General features: G+C 29.2%; 1 protein-coding gene across 10 annotated transcripts in view; it reads right to left on the bottom strand.

The window, feature by feature from the left end:
• The window catches only part of LOC148309942 (spondin-1), a 190,098-nt gene that overhangs the window by 17,328 nt on the left and 154,729 nt on the right, over nucleotides 1-18,041 (bottom strand). For 6 of the 10 annotated variants that reach the window (XM_088259220.1, XM_088259214.1, XM_088259217.1 and 3 more), the window contains exon 9: nucleotides 15,574-15,784. In XM_088259220.1, the coding sequence (XP_088115346.1) occupies nucleotides 15,574-15,784 (211 nt within the window). The remainder of the gene's footprint in view (nucleotides 1-15,573; nucleotides 15,785-18,041) is intronic. The other 4 variants (XM_088259218.1, XM_088259221.1, XM_088259215.1 and 1 more) reach the window with 1 other exon arrangement.

Here is an 18,041-nt window from a genome sequence, read left to right on the forward strand (position 1 = left end):
TTCCTTCAAAAACTTACGTTAAACATAGAATACTACTAAAACAAATTATTCGAATATGACTCAGGGAAATGTGCGAGATCAAAGATGTCGTTAGGTGGGGAAGGCAACAAAGAAGACATTGGTATGTGCATGTGAGGAGAATGGAACTATCCAGACTTCCACACAATGCACTGTACGAACATTGGAGAAGGCTAATCCCTCTCAAAAACAGGCCACAAAGCTTACTACACCAAGCAGAATAAGCAGAAGAACAAATATTAAAACGGGTAGATATTCTATTATTTTTTGACATCTCATCAAAGATGAAGAAGAATATGGAAGTTTGGGCATTTAGGGGGCTGACGACCGTCATAGGCTGGTTCACTTTAGTTGGTTTGGTTTTCAAGTGATCACTTTACACACGTGTTACATTCACCAATTCTATCCATTATTGACAACCACACTACTCAAATTCTTGGAAGTTCTATATGTATGATCCAATTCAGAAACATTGTTATCGAATCTAAACTTCACTAGAGACATCTATTGGTGAGATGAAAATAACTCCTGTAATTGGAGATAATCCATATTTTGTGAACAAGTATTTGGACATACTCAAAATGTTGTAGATATTATTATTCAATACACTTATTTCGAATGATCAGCTTTAGAAAACAGTTATTTTCTTTACCAACATAGTATATAAATAACGCATTCATTTAGTAATAAAAAAAACAAAAGTTTGCCTTAAATCTAGTCGTATCACGTCTACGTTAACAAATGACACGGATGACTTGATGTATGGAAGACGAGGAAGTAAGTAATGTACGTCTGGACAGACGTTGGAAGCGTTCTATCCTCTTTGTCAACCCCTGCATATGGGCGGCTAGATGTGATTAACATTACCATGTTAAGTCAATATATTGAAACGAAATTACGAAACACAATTAAAAATGGTATAATATTTTAAAGAATAAAATTACAACTATGTAACTTTTTCCACATCAATTTTATTTGACCAGCAATCGGGTTTCGTTGTAACCGACATCATCAGAATGTCAGTTACGATGGGACCCGGTGGCTGCTCAAATTAAATTCATGCAGCTCCACCAAGAAATGTGAGTACAAAGCTTAAATCTAATATTTTTAAAATTATATTTTACTTAAAAATTATTCTATTCATTCATATTATATTTGAATACAAGTGACTCAAAATAACTGAATTGGTTTTTAGTATCAAATAAAAAATAAGTGAAAAAAAATTAAAGTAACCTAACCCACTTTTCGTTGAGCCCTCTAAGATGTTCTGAAATAAGTTCTCCTGTGGTTTAATTTCCCAAACTCTGATGTGAAAAGTTTGAAAAGTAAATTATAATGTATGTCATAAAGTTCACACTTAATAGGATACTTCGCATTATTTACATTCCTTCGAGCTATTTCCAGCATAAATTTCACGTGTTTCGATTTCCGAGTTATTTCGTGTAAGTGTATGAATTAATACAAAACTTGATAATAATTTAAAAGCGTTACGTACCCACAGAATGTGGCTAGCATAATAATTTGAGGTAGAATTTTATACTTGAAGAGAGAGCTCAAACAAAAATTAAATAGTGGTTCAAAACAAAGTTTCAAATTAACTTGATTAAAACGTAAACTAGAAAGTTAATGCTACAAAATAAAGTTCGTAAAATACAATGCTGGTATGTCTCTGGCAGATTTTAGAACTCTAAATTGAATAGGGAAATTTTAAAGTTGTAGATAATTTTCAGAGTACCGGTGTTGGTCTCCTGCTATATATATATATATATATATATATATATATATATATATATATATATATATATATATATATATATATATATATATATATATATATATATATATATATATATATATATATATATATATATTATATATATATATATATATATATATATATATATATATATATATATATATATATATACATATATATATATATATATATATATATATATATATATATTTATATATATATATTTATATATATATATATATATATATATATATATATATATATATATATATTATATATATATATATATATATATATATATATATATATCTATATATATATATATATATATATATATATATATATATATATATATATATATATATATATATATATATATATATATATATATATATATATATATATATATATATATATATATAATATATATATATATATATATATATATATATATATATATATATATATATATATATATATATATATATATACAATGCTGGTATGTCTCTGGCAGATTTTAGAACTCTAAATTGAATAGGGAAATTTTAAAGTTGTAGATAATTTTCAGAGTACCGGTGTTGGTCTCCTGCTATATATATATATATATATATATATATATATATATATATATATATATATATATATATATATATATGTAATAAAATAACTAGGTACCTACCTATACATTTTATTAAGTACTTACAAAAAGTACCTACATAAAACAGTTCTACCACCAGATGCCGCATGCGTCGCTCAGAATAAAACAAAAGACTTCCGATAATATTATTAACTGTCAGAATCAGATAGATAGATAGATAGATATAAAAATTATTATAATGATTAATTAAGAATAAACTTTTATTGTCGTTTCTTTAATTACAAAGCAACACATTGTTTATTTTATTATTATACACCCACTTTACATATTATTTACACGCAATTTACAAAAGAAAAATATTACCACGTTATAAAACGACAATTTTGTTAATATGGAAATGGATTATGAAACATTAGATGTATTAAAACAATTACTACAATATGTTCGGAGTGAGAGAGAAAAATTTGAAGATGATCAAAGAAAACGATTAGAAGATAATCAAAGAAGACGTGGAAATTTAAGAACTAGTGATAAAATTAAAAAAAAAAATCATGTGAAAAAAATTTCTACAAAATATAAAATAAAATATACTCCAGAAAAGAAGAATTTCGAAGCAGATTGTGTGAGCAGGAATCCAGTATTAGAATCGAAGGAAAATGCAAATGAACAATTAAAAGTTGTAAATTTGGTTAAATTAGAAGATAATTTAAAAGATCAGAATAAAAATAAAGACATACAAATAACACAGAAACAGTGCTTGAAGAATGAAAATAAAAATAAAGAAGAAAAAAAAAATACAAAAAAAAAGAAAGAAAGAAAAAAGAACGGAAAAAAAGAAAGAAAGAAAAAAAAACAAGAAAGAAAAAAAAAAGAAAAAAAAGAAGAAAAAAAAAAGAAAGAAAAAAGAACGGAAAAAAAAGAAAGAAAGAAAAAAAAAACAAGAAAGAAAAAAAAAGAAAAAAAAGAAGGAAAAAAAGAAAGAAAGAAAAAAAAAAAAAACTTAATCATATCACTAAACTTATACCAGTCCCTTCACTACAAGAAGATGATCCGGAGGACGAGTGAAAATTTTACTATGAATTTTCATCCCCAAGGGGGGAGATGTAATAAAATAACTAGGTACCTACCTATACATTTTATTAAGTACTTACAAAAAGTACCTACATAAAACAGTTCTACCACCAGATGCCGCATGCGTCGCTCAGAATAAAACAAAAGACTTCCGATAATATTATTAACTGTCAGAATCAGATAGATAGATAGATAGATATAAAAATTATTATAATGATTAATTAAGAATAAACTTTTATTGTCGTTTCTTTAATTACAAAGCAACACATTGTTTATTTTATTATTATACACCCACTTTACATATTATTTACACGCAATTTACAAAAGAAAAATATTACCACGTTATATATATATATATATATATATATATATATATATATATATATATATATATATATATATATATATATATATATATATATATATATATATATATATATATATATATATATATTTATATATTTATATATATATATATATATATATATATATATATATATATATATATATATATATATATATATATATATATATATATATATATATATATATATATATATATATATATATATATATATATATATATATATATATATATATATATATATATATATATATATATATATATATATATATATATATATATATATATATATATATATATATATATATATATATATATGTGTGTTTGTGTGAGTGTGTCTGTGCTAAACAAATTATTTTTCTCAATGTATTAGAATCAAAATACAACTTAAACCTGGAGTCAGATGATTTTATACAGACATTTTGCTCGCATTAAAGCATGCTCGTATCAGAGCGACGGAAACGTATCTATAAAATTATACGGCCTAAGGCGTGAGTTTATTTGGACTGGTGAATTGATACTGGCACTAATTGTTAGTGGTACCATCCTAGAAATAAAGAAGAAAGACCATGATTTCCGGCCACAAAAATACTAGTTTTGTTTTAGGAAAAACAGATTGTCAGAATAATAGTTTGTATTATAACTGTCGATGATATGTTTTACATTAAATTATCAATTATTTTTGAATCTATAAACAGTTGATTACTAAATTCTTGTGCCGTCATAAGGGCTTAGCGAGGGTTCAGACAAGACAAGAATCATTATAAATCTATAATATTGGGTTCGACACCTTTTTGTACTGAATTTCAATCTATGAATCCTTTAAAAATGACACAAAAATCAAGCATGTAATCATTGTTTAATAAAATGCCACTTGATAATTTTAATATTTATATTCCCTACTTGCCACACATGCTCTGACTGTTTTCCCGTTCCTAACAACATACTTGTATGATACGGCATTCTCAACATATGCAGTTTAAAACACAGAATACTTTAAAAGACCAGATGCTGAAACTGACATGCGTCTTCAACTCTCTTTTGTCGCGCCTGGCATTAAACTGTTGGTCAAAAAATAAGTTATTATAAAACAAATTCATACCTCCCATCATATAAAATCAATCTACAGTGTGATCAAAACAATGTTATTTTGAGAAGGTATTGTATAATTTATGTTTTTTGTATACTGTTGGAAAAGTCAATGGTATATAATGCACCTATTTTTGTTTGATTTCCATCAAATTGTTTTATTCAAATAATGAACAAGAAAACAGGTTTTGCATATAAAAGGGCTCCGTAAAATATTTATAAAGCATGTCAAAAGGGTTTCGTCACCAAAAAGTTTAAGAACCGTTTGTCTTAATCAAAAGAGTACGTTCATTTCATAAATCCACATATATGCATTATTCCCGGAAGATTACAAAATGAAAAAAAAACGAAGAGATCCTTTGTTGTCTTTCTCTGTACATGAGGGAAATCACGGAATCATAAAATACCCGAAATCACGTAAATGAATTTATTTGCCCCCCGTGAGGCAATCCCATTAGTACTAACTGGCGCTCTCACGATTCAGTGGTTCATTTGGGACCAGGGGCCATTTTGAGAGAGAAATCTTTGCGCGTAAAAACGCCCTAAAAAGGGCCATTCCCGTGAAGAATTGTGGTGAAGGGGCACTCATTTGCTCCCAAATGTACATTAAAAGTATCAAGTATTAAAAAAAATGCAAATGCCTCTTATATCCTCTAAAACACCTCTTTTCCACTCCGTTAATGGTCAGTTAAATTGTTAATTAAAAAAAAAAAATTGAGTTCTGAATTTATATTGGTTTACTTTTTGTTATATTTTGAAAATAATCAACCAAGTATGTTTATACATATTTTTTTTTACCAAAAACTCTACTTACAGATGATATATATGTAAAATGTATAATTTGTTTTCTTTAAACATCTTGCTTATCCCATTTTTTTAATGCCTTTTTACTTTACCCTTTAATTGTTTTACTTTTTATATTTTGCTCTGTATAAGTTTCGTTTCATTTTTTATCTTTTTATCTTTCTTATTTGAGTTTCAGTTTTGTTTGTTTTCTACTATTTTTCTGATTTCAGGCGTAGCCCAGTATAAAAAATAATCCGGTTAGGTTTCTGCTAAATAAGTAAAAGCTTTCTCAAACCAACCGTATATGGCTGCCGTAAACTCAATATGAAACGTCATGAGATTTATGATATTCGTATGACTTCCAAAAATTTTAGTAGTGGAATAATTATACACGTGTGCATAGTGATCACTAAACCAGCCTTTGACAGGTCATAAGCCCTATAAATACCCAGTAAATATAAATTTTATTTTGTATTTTGGGATGTGTCAAAAAAGTGTTTAATAATAACCCACTAAAAAAAATAAAAAATGTTAAGATTTTGCTGCAAAATAAGCTCAATTAAATAAATGTTTTTAATGAATGGGTGAAAAATTTATTTGGAAAATTATTAAGGTTTTTCATCACACTCAAAAATTTACTAAGAAAAGTATTTTGTATAATCCAAGAAGGCAGATTGTACATTTTATGTATATTAAATCTTGTGTTTTCTAACAAACATTTAAGCAAAGTAAGTTCTTGACATTTCAAAGTTAAGAAAATGCTTGAATATTGTATATTATTTAGATATTCTACACCGTGTTGATTTTCTCGAAAGAAACTTTTTCACTAAGAATCCATGTCAAATGACAAAATTGTATACCATTGTTCATAAACAAATTGACTGAGAGACATATTAAAATATGTACTTTTATAAACAAAAAAGTTATCTTTGAAATTAGAAATATTCTGATGAGATAATTTCTTCCAATAGCTAATAACAGCTTTGTTTAACGAGGCGTTTTATCTTTTGATCATTTTAATAGACTTTAAGTGCCATGAAGCTTATGGAAATTTGATTTATGACTAACGTACTTCTGAAAGTTAAATATTTAAGTTGTCGTTTATTAAAGGCCAAATTTGTAAAATGATTACAGCAAATCTCTTCAACATTTCCAACTTTCGATCTTCAATGGTTCGTGAAATCTTGTCTTTGACTAAGTTTTGTTCAATTTATAAATTAAATCGCGAAAAAAAAATAGCTTAACTGAGCAGATGAAATCGGAGACAAATAGTAAGAATTACTTTGAAAAAAAATATTTGGATGATTTAAAAAGATAATTTCTAATTGAATTTAGAAATAATTTATCGACAGGCGTCCTGGGGTAGTTGCCTATTGCGATTATTTGCAATAGCACATAATTCTCTCCTCTTAGCACATCCCCTAGATAGGACATCTTCTAGACCTTTATATGAGTCAGCAACTGTCATCGAGCTCTTGGTCTTTAGAGCATATTTGCGTTGCTGATCGGTCAATTTGAAAGCTACTTTTTGAATGCCTAAAATCTGTTATTTTTTTTTACAGTGAGTCGTCAAAATCATTTACAAAAGCGTATTGAAAATTGAAGAAGATATTATTAAATGCATGCAGTATGTTAATATTAATGTGTTCTTGGAATAAACATTAATATCATCATTTCTTGAATGTTTTTAGCAGATACTTTGTGGCACATTTTAAAAACTTTATAAAATTCAACAACTTTGTTTTAACCACTTTTTTATTATTAGTGCACGTTAACCTACCGGTTTTGACAAGAACCTTATAATCATCTTAGTCTATTTAATTCTATAACATAAAAAAAATATTAAAATACTTATAATTAATTACATTCCCTATAAAGGATAACTAATATTATCGTTTTACTGGATGATTTACTCGTATATTCTGGCTCAAGGCAATATCCAAACTGAATCAAATTGCGTTTGTGTTACAATATAGGGTTGCTACCCGCACTAAAATGCACTGGTTTGGTTTCCCTACCATTCGAATAACATGTTACGTGATATATGTTGTATACACTTAGTAGAAGGTAAGCAACATAAATAAGGGATACCAAATCCGTACATATGTATATATATATGTATTTATATATAAATTTATATATATATATATATATATTATATATATATATATATATATATATATATATATATATATATATATATATATATATATATATATATATATATATATATATATATATATATATATATATATATATATATATATATATATATATAAATATATATATATATATATATGTATATATATATATATATATATATATATATATATATATATATATATATATATATATGTATATATATATATATATATATATATATATAGGGTTTTCCAATAAGAGGTTTCATTTCGAATAGCCGGCTATCTGGGCAGCTGCCATTTTGAAAGCTGTCATCTTTTGACATTTGACAAGTAAAAACTACGCGATTAATAAAAATGCAACGATACACGCTTCAAAAACGCATTGAAATTGTTAAAATTCACTATAGAAATGGTAAAAAATTTGTAGTCACTGTTCGTAAAACTAAAGCACTTTTTGGACGTCGTGAAGCGCCTTCTCGGCCAGCAATAGTGAAACTTGTTAAAAAATTTGAGCTGTTGGGACAAATTAGTGATGTAAAGAATTGAAACCGTGTGCATCGCTCAAGAACAATTGAGAATATTGCTGCTGTAGCCCGCAGTGTTGACGAAAACCAAGGTTTGTCGATTCCTCGTCGATCTGGTGAGGCTGGTGCAACTGTTACGGTGAATGGATTGCGCTATCGCGAAGGAATGTTTTATTAAATAAATATTTGGTAATTGTTCACAATGATTTATTTAATGTATCCTTGGGAATGTAGTGCCCATTGCATCATTTTCTCGGAAATTGATTTGAAGAATAATTGGATGGAATGAAACCAAGCTATAAAGACGCAAGGTTTTGGAAACAGAAAATATTTCTCAACCTAAAAATCATTTTCAACGATTGTCGTAATACGAGAATAAAATCAAATTAATAAGAAAGCTCCGTAATTGGTTTTTAATTCGCTTTTCTCATTTAATGGAAAATCCAATGAAAGTTCTACTTTCCTGGATCAGAGTGAGAATTTAATACGGGGTAATCACGATCCGATACAATCGCGCTTTAAATTGAAGTTGAAAAGGTTCAGATCTCTTGCATCGTTTTGTTTCACACTGCTGGTAAATTTCTTCCGTAACGAAGCTCCTAGTATGGTCCAATATTTTATAATTCGTTTACTGAACGTTTGAATAAACGATCCTCAAAAAATTTTATCAGTTTCTGCTAAAATTGACGGAATTTGTTAAAAAAGAATACAATAAGAATACCATAGAATTTGTTTCCTGTGAAACATAGCTCAGGACACTGCATTGTATCGATACGATAATCAGTCCCGTGTTTCCGATTTTCAAATGTATGAGTGGATTTTTTAAATGGGATTAGTTTTGAACTTAATATTCTAGGATCTAGGGGTGAAAGGTATTTGAATATTATTTTTTTCTTTGACAGGTATTATTTATGTATACACGGAAGAAACCAGGGTAAAGGCATACGAAATAACATACCTGTACTCGTATAAGCTACTGTATGAGCATTGGAAGTCGAGGAATCCATATTAAGATAATTTTTTTAGCGAAATTACGTTTAAGTTATTAAATAAAGCGTGAGAATAAAAAAAATATATCATATTACTTTTTTACAAACCATTGATGTTGATTTTTTCATTACTTAGTGAAAAAAACAGAAAGAAGTTTTGTGATATAAGTAAAAAGAATAAACAATATTTTTTTAACATATTATCGGAACAGTAATTAAAATTTTTTTTGAATAAAAGTCTGATATAGGATCATATAGTACCACGTGTCTGATTAAAACAACCGTCAAAAAAAATCAGCCGAACGAATGTAAATCGTTTTCCGAATTTTAGTAATAATGATGTGATGGCGTTCGATTGACGAACGAAAGATAGTTTGACATACTAAGAGCCCTAAAGTTATTTTGTATTGCGTCTCGACTGTACAGTTATACGTGAAATTAGATTCATTATCAGGATTTAAGTTCGCGAGGATTTTCGCTTCGTTCAATTTTCGAGTTCGGGCGTTAGAATGTTAAGTTTTAAGCGGATTTCCTTCCAAAACTAGAATGCATTTGCATAAAATATAATATACTTAAACGTACATTTCATTTATAATTTTGTTTTCGAAATGCAGAGTTTTTAGTTACAAAATCTCTCTTCTCTGTTATTTTCCATTTAAAATATGGTGTATTGCAATACTATTTATGAAACAAATAAGGGATTCACAACATTTTTGGTGTATCGAAATCTGGTTTCTCCACTTGAGAGTTACTCTATACCGTAATATGAGAGTCAAATGAGTGGTTAGTTTGTTAGTTTCCATGATATGATATACACTTAAATTATAACACTCTGTTTCAAATAAAGGTCAAGTCATGAATAATTTAGAAAATTTAGAAATACTTAAAAATTTAAATTCAGATAAAACAATAATTAATAATGTACTGATGCAAAATACGTGACCATTATTATCAATGTTTCCTTTTACAAAAAATTTTGTTCCTTTACCTCCCCTCCCTATATTAATTAACCTATATATACACCTAAATATATCTTTATTCGTTAGTTTTAATTTGTACCAGAAGATGAAAACAATTGTCATTTTCGAAACTAGTCGTAAATAAAAATAAAACTCGATAAAGTGGATTATTCAATTATTTAATTTTAATAAAATAATCATGTCATTCCACAAAGTTAATGCCGAATCAATAAATAATATAATACTTGTATTGTTAAAAACTACATATTACATATGACCTACATATTGTTCTTCACTTATGTTAAGATCTTAAAATATACAAATAGGGGATGTTTCAAAGAACGTAGTGTGCTAGTTTTTATTTGGCTGAAACCCTTATGAAATTCTTTTACATTTTTATTTATACTTTTAATTATTTTTTCGACAACATTTATCTCAATCTTGCATGATTTACTTATTTCACCATTCGAATATATATTGTTATTTCGCACATTTGTCAACGTGATCGCAAATTGACTACATTGAGTCTACTTCCATTATTCTTTGTCAACTCAATACGTAGCTTCCATACATAAGAGTTGATATCAGGACTCCATTGTGCGTTGTAAGTTGTGTTTTATTAACCGTAATAGAAGATAAATTTAGTGTTAAATATATTTTAACTTTGGATTAAAAAAAACATATTATGAAATTTAAAATATAGCAGTGGAAAGTACACATATTAAATACTTTGAATATATTTCTTGGAAAATATTTTTTTTAAGAAAAACCTTTCCATTAACGTATGTTTCCATTAACATCCCACGTTGTGATATGAATTGATTAAAAATATACATTTTGTTTTCATGCATATATTCGTAAATTTCAGAACTCGATTTTTCCTTTTAGTATTGTGAGAAATGTCAAATTTAATATTTCGTCTCGTATATTATCATGTAAAAAATTCAATTGAATGAATTCCATTCAGTAATATTTCAGAATATTGAAAATGTCATCAATGGAAAATGTATTATTTCAGAGACGTTTCGAAATCACGTTGTAAAAGAATCCTGTTTAAAGGTAGACTTTGTATAAAAAAGATAGTCATGTTTCACAATCTTTAATAAAAAACGTAATCAGTGAAGCTACAAAACGTTGTTTGAGAAGTACTTTCGTTAAATACGTATCGATCCGAAAAGCTTAAACAATGAGTGTGCATTACGTTTCTCCAGACGTTTCCCGGGAATTTTCTATTTAATCTAAAAGTATACTTCAACTTCTGCAAAAGTTTTTGCAGGCTGAGAATTTCTAATCAGAGACTGAAGAGCCGAGATGGAGGCAATAACTTACACAATCGTCAAATATCTCAAGTTTCGAGAGATCCCAAGAACAATATGTTCCCGTTTAAAAAGTTGGCGGACGCTTCTCAAAGGAGGACATGGGAGCATTCGAGCGAAAAGTTTCGCTTACATTTGCACAGACAGGTGTGGTTCCAGACTCTGAATGGATCTGAGAAAACGCAAACGGATACGTGTAACATATGACAGACAGCAGCACTGCTTTCAGAAGTGTTTACGGTTCCGTTAAAGCATCGCTAAACCAATTTTTGTGGAAAGTCGGCGTTTTGAGAAAAATGTTTATTACGGTATGAGAACGTTTACCACAACATTTTGCTTTCACAACAATGCTTTAAAATAAAAATAACTTTTTCACATTTGAAGTAAAAGGTCGTTTTTAACGTTTTATTTTTGACGTACCTCAACAAAGACAAAACATCTGTTTGAACAAAGAAAATGGTCTGAGAATTCACAGGGATCACGGTTGACTTTAAAGATTGCTTTGAACATTGGGTAGATCTCACGATTTTACCATTGGATATTTCATATTTAGATTATATTATCATCATTTTCCATAACATATACTCTGAAATAATTACGAGAATAAATATGAAGTATCTGTATCGTAATGTCACTACATTTCTATTGCATTGAGGTCATGGGTTCGTTTCCCATACGTACAAAATTAATATTAGTGATTTTTCACTCTAATATTTACTTGATATTATCCTGGAACAACATGAAGCGGTAAACTGATCACCTTTGATTCGTGTATTGAACGATAATAACAACTGTGCTTATACTCATATACGATACAGCACCATACGCGCTATTAAGTGCGTATAAGGGTAAGTATAAGAAGATAAATAATCGTCTAAACATGTCGCTCACTCCTTTCAAGAACGTCATAGAGTGAGCGATGTGTCAAATGGATATTTTATTTTATTAAAACTAACCGATTAACTAATCACCAGGCCACTTCCCCTCAAGACTAAGCAGAGAGAGAATAGAACGTAACGCCAATCTGTATTTGAAAACAATCTTTGCCTCTTCCAAATTTCCTCATACATCTCCGCGGATTATTCCGACTCCTAAACTGACCAAATTCAAGTACTTGAAAAACTTAATCATGCTCAGTGCATTTTCATTTCCAGTGCTCTACTTCTGTTATCAACCACATCCGCTACATAAATTATTTTACTGTTCTTTTTTCACTCATTTGATCACATGCCCAAACCATCTCAACACACCTTTATTAATTTTATCCATAATGCTTATCTCTTACTATGCATTCTTGATTGATTCTCTAACTTTAAATAAATTTATTGGCTTATTCATCCTTACACAAGACTATAACAATATTATGTGAATGGTCTGACGTCGGTATTAACTTCAGCTTTGATCAATATTGTGACTAGTTACCCAAACTAATTTCTAATTAGACCCAACCGACCCATGTCAATACCAGTTCACATTAGCAAGATAAACAATCTTTTGAATCCTCAAGCTTCTGAGATCTTGCGTGATGAGGATGAATTTAAGTAAGGTAGATAATAAATAAGGATATTATCTTTTGACATCTCATCAAAGATGAAGAAGAATATGGAAGTCTGGGCATTTACGGGGCTGACGACCGTCATAGGCTGGTTGATGAGATGTCAAAAGATAATATGAAAATAACTCCTATAATTGGAGATAATCCAGATTTTGTGAACAAGTATTTGGACACACTCAAAATGTTGTAAATAAATTACCTGGTATTTTCTGGCGTTTCTCATGTGTGTGATTATAATCCAGGATACGGACCTAACATAAGAGTTTCTGCTTAATAAAAAGCTTCTTTACATCTCACCAATAGATGTCTAGTGAAGTTCTAGTGATTCAAGAACAAGGTTTCTAAATTGTTTCATATATATAGAACTTCCAAGAATTTGAGTAGTGTGGTTGTCAATAATGGGTAGAATTGGTGAATGTTACACGTGTGTAAAGTGATCACTTAAACCAGCCTATGACGGTCGTCAACCCCGTAAATGCCCAGACTTCCATATTCTTCTTCATCTTTGATGAGATGTTAAAAAATAATATCACCAATTTAGGTTCTAATCAAAATCGATAGAAAAGTATTTGGCGATTCGGCTGATTTTTTTAAAATAAAATCCCGTACTTTTATTGCACTATGTATAAAATAAGGCTAAAAATTTGTTTTTCATTAATTTAATAAATTTTTGATACATTTTTTTCACTTCAAATTGGACGTTCCACAAACCAAAATCAAGCCTTAGAAAACAATTAGGACGTTTTAAAAACAAATCGAATGTGATATTTTATTCAATTGTTATTTTTAAAAATAAAATAGATTTTAAAAGTAGTACTCATGATTCAAAGAAGTATTGAAAAATTTGTCCGAAACTTCAGTACATATTGCGCGCATAGACTACGACAGCGCGCCGCGCAGGCTTGCCATCTTGACGACTAAAGCAGTTGCTAATCTTAAAATTAAAAGATGCGAGCAGGTATGTATGTTCACTGACGGTATGTGTATGTAGTCCAAATATGAATATATTTATTTTATTTAAAAAAATATATAAAACACAATATAACGTCCACTTTGATTTGTAAGGCGTTTAATTTGGTTTGTAAACATCCAATTTTATATTTTCAATATTGTTCATATTGTAGCATTTACTTTGTGGTTAGTCATTTTTACTTATTTTTTTTTTACAAAAATGTTAATAATATTAGTATATAACCACTCACCGAGATTTTTATGTCTACCGGTGAAGGGTGGTATTGTTTGCATGCTGTGTTAGTGATTGTCCTGACGAGGAGACTGGTACGTCTCGAAACCGGTAGATAGAAAAATATCGGTGAGTGGTTATATACTAATATTATTAACATTTTTGTAAAAAAAAATAAGTAAAAATGACTAACCACATTTATAAACATTTTTGTAAAAAAATAAATAAGTTCAATTTTAAATGAAAAATCTGTATACATTATTTCAAAGAATTTCTTTATTTTTAAAAGTCCTAAAAGTCTTAAACTCTCGATTCTATTTCAGTATAAATTCACAGTTAAATCAAGAAATAAATATTTTTTCATAAATTAATTAAATTCCTGAAAATATGTTTCTGACAGGAGGCCTATAGGATCTGTAACAAAACCGGAAATGATAAGGGAAGCTTTCAATACCCTCATCCAGTTTAAATCCCTGGCACACAGAACCCATTTTTTGATTACCCAAAGAGAACACAACCTCATTCGTTATGTTAGTCAATCTGTGTGCATGCAATTAACTGCATGTCATTTGTTGCAAGCTTCGTATTATTATTACGTATAATATTTCTGTGATTACTGGTGGGGGATTCATAGAAATATTCCTTTCGGAGCATGCGTAATTTTTAGAACTGCCGGTGAGTAAAGTTCTTCTTAGTACCCACCACAATCAGTGTGATCGGTTTGCTTCGTGCATCTATGCATTTCAGTATGCTCCTAACAAGAGTTTGAATAAATGTTTTTTTTTTTAAAAACCAATATTATTAGATTTATAAGGGAGTAAAAAAAACGCGCTAAGATTGTCAGAAATGAAAACTCTTAGGAGCATATCTGGTACATAGTCTACGAGATAGAATAAGAAACACTAGGATAAGATATATATATGCAAGATCCAAGATGTCGTTAGGTGGGAAAGACAACGAAGAAGACATGTATGAGCATGTGAGGTAAATGTAACCATTCAGACTCCCCCACATTGCACTCCACATCCCACCCCACGGCAGACCACCAAGGATATGGATTGAGAGCTAGAAATCAACATCGGAGAAGACTAATCTGTTTTTTTTTTTTTAAAAACAGGCCACAAGTTCAACACCAAGCAGAAGAAAAAGAAAAAAGAGGAAAGTTAATGATGTTATGTTGTTAGTGATCCATAACATTCTCGATAAAGTATGGATAAATACCGCATTTTCTTTTTTCCTTGCCTGCAATGTGGGCGGTGACCCTTGCAAGGTTCCCTGCTGGTGAGTCGGCGACTGCAGCCGGCAGTGTCGGCTCTGGATTGGGACAGGTAGAAGCGCTGACGACGCTTGATCCCCTCACCACACGTCTTGGAGCATGAAGACCAATCCGACCACGAGGAGACGGCGCAAGGATCAGCATCCAAGTCTTCATCTACAATAATAATAATAACAAGTCAAAACAGATTACGAACAGTACAATATATAAGACCTAAGTCTAAGTCGAAGTTTTTAGTAAGGGAATGTAATTAACTATGAGTATTTTAATGTTTTTAATGTTTTGGAATTTAATAAACCCTGATGATGACGAGGTTCTTGTCGAAACCGGTAGGTTGAAGTGTACTAATAATAAAAAGTCGTTAAAACAAAGTTGTTTAATTTTATAAAGTTTATAAAATGTGCCACAAAGGATCTGCGCAAAAAATTCAAGAAACTAAGTCTAAGTCCTCATAAGTAAGGGTTGTGACCCTTGTCGAAACAATGACTCTTCTCCAGTCCCTTGACTGCACTGTACGTAGCACTCCTACTACCAAGATGCCTGTTGCTGCCTTAACTTGATCATATAAATATATAACTACGATGAAAGACCAAGGTAACAAGACGTGACTCAAAGAATCACGAAACAAAAGTGGAAATGGGCAGGTCTTGACTGGAGGCCTAGAACAGGATGCAGAAGCATGAGTAGGCCCCAGACAAGATGGTCCGATGATATTGTGACATGTGAAAAAGTGACGGGCCTGCACTGGAAGAGAATCGCGTCCAACAGACAACTGTGAAAGTCGAAGAGAAAGGCCTTTGTTCAATACTGGACACAAGAAGAAGGCCGAAGAAAGTAAGTAGTAAGTACCTTCAATTTGAGTCTTTTTAACCGATAACTTTTTACTTTGGTTATCCGAACGATAGAATATCCGAAAAGATCCATCTTTCAATTGATCCGATCTTAGCGGCTGATTCACTTATGTGATCTTTTACCATCTTTTGTAAAATAAATTTCAATGTTTTTGAAAAAAATATATGTCGTCCGTTACAATTTTGTAATTTTAATATTTCTTTAAAATGAATCAATAAATACATAACTTTTTTTAAAATTTAAAGTCTCGTCCTTAAACTCTCGGTTTTGATAAAAAGGACTTGTTATTTAAATTAAATACGTCAGAATTATCGCTCGACAGTTTCTACGCTAAACAATTTTTAACTCGGAATAAAATAACTGAAAGAAAATTTTATTAAAGAAAGTATTAAGTAGAGGAGATCATTTTATTTTTTTTCATGCAAAAGCCACCGCCTTCATATAAAAGAAACAACTTATTTGATGAAAAAGATGGCTGAAGTTATAAAAACATTCCTTTTATTTATGTTAAATATTACAGCTTCCTTGGTATTCAAAAGCCGGTTTTAATTCGTAAAATCTAATGAAATATGAACGCCGGACTTTTAATGCCATTAAAAAAAACTAAAGTTTTCAGCCGCAAAAATGAAAATTATTTAGCAGGAGCTGAAAAAGCTTTCAGCTTTGAAATACTATGACATGAATAACTCTAGCATTATGTGCTTTTTGTTGTTGTTTTCACAATATATACGAGCCAACAATGAGACTTTGTGTTCAGGTCAAATTTATTTTCACTGAAAATAACCCCAATAATACTTGAAATGTCCGGTTCGGGTATGTGAAAAGTTCGTTATGTTATGTCAATAAGTTATGGAAAATTATGAAATGGAACTGTTATTGAATTGTTTCCGTTTTAATACATTCTGTAATTCATCTTTAAAATGTAATGTTATTAATATTATTTACTGATTCGGCATTTACTTTGTGGAATGACATTTTGATTATTGTTATTTATTTATTTAAATAAAATGGGAAAAAAATGAAATAATAATAATTTTAAATAAATTAATAGTCTATTGATTTTTCAATTTTATACCCAATGATAAAATAAATATAATTTTACTGAAATGGGTTGCAAAACGGTCTTTTTAACCAGTCAATAATAGGTTACTAAAACTGCCAATGTCTTAACTTGACATGAATATAATAAAAAAAAAATATTTAATTTTACTGCATCTTAAGGATAAGTTTTATCGATTTACGATATTTTTTCAAAATTCTCAATTTGAAATATACGTATTTACGAGTATGTATAATATATAAACCACAAATAGTTTTATCTTTTATTAAACTCATGAACCTATTTGTTTCTGCTGAGATTTTTGTACCAAAATTTCAGTTGATTTCAAGTAAGCTGTCTGTCATTTATAAGGTTTTTCAATTGACCATAATTACCCAAACTTCATTTAATTAAAAATCTGGGTTACCACTAACCGTTTTTTAACAAATTGACCATCATACCGCTTCCCCGCAGGGATACGCAAAGAGAATAGAACGCTTTACCAATATGCCTTTGCAAACA

This window comes from Brachycentrus maculatus, unplaced genomic scaffold, assembly GCF_059751285.1.
Source record: "Brachycentrus maculatus isolate JH-2025_06_01 unplaced genomic scaffold, ASM5975128v1 h1tg000115l, whole genome shotgun sequence".
Classification (NCBI taxonomy): domain Eukaryota; kingdom Metazoa; phylum Arthropoda; class Insecta; order Trichoptera; family Brachycentridae; genus Brachycentrus; species Brachycentrus maculatus.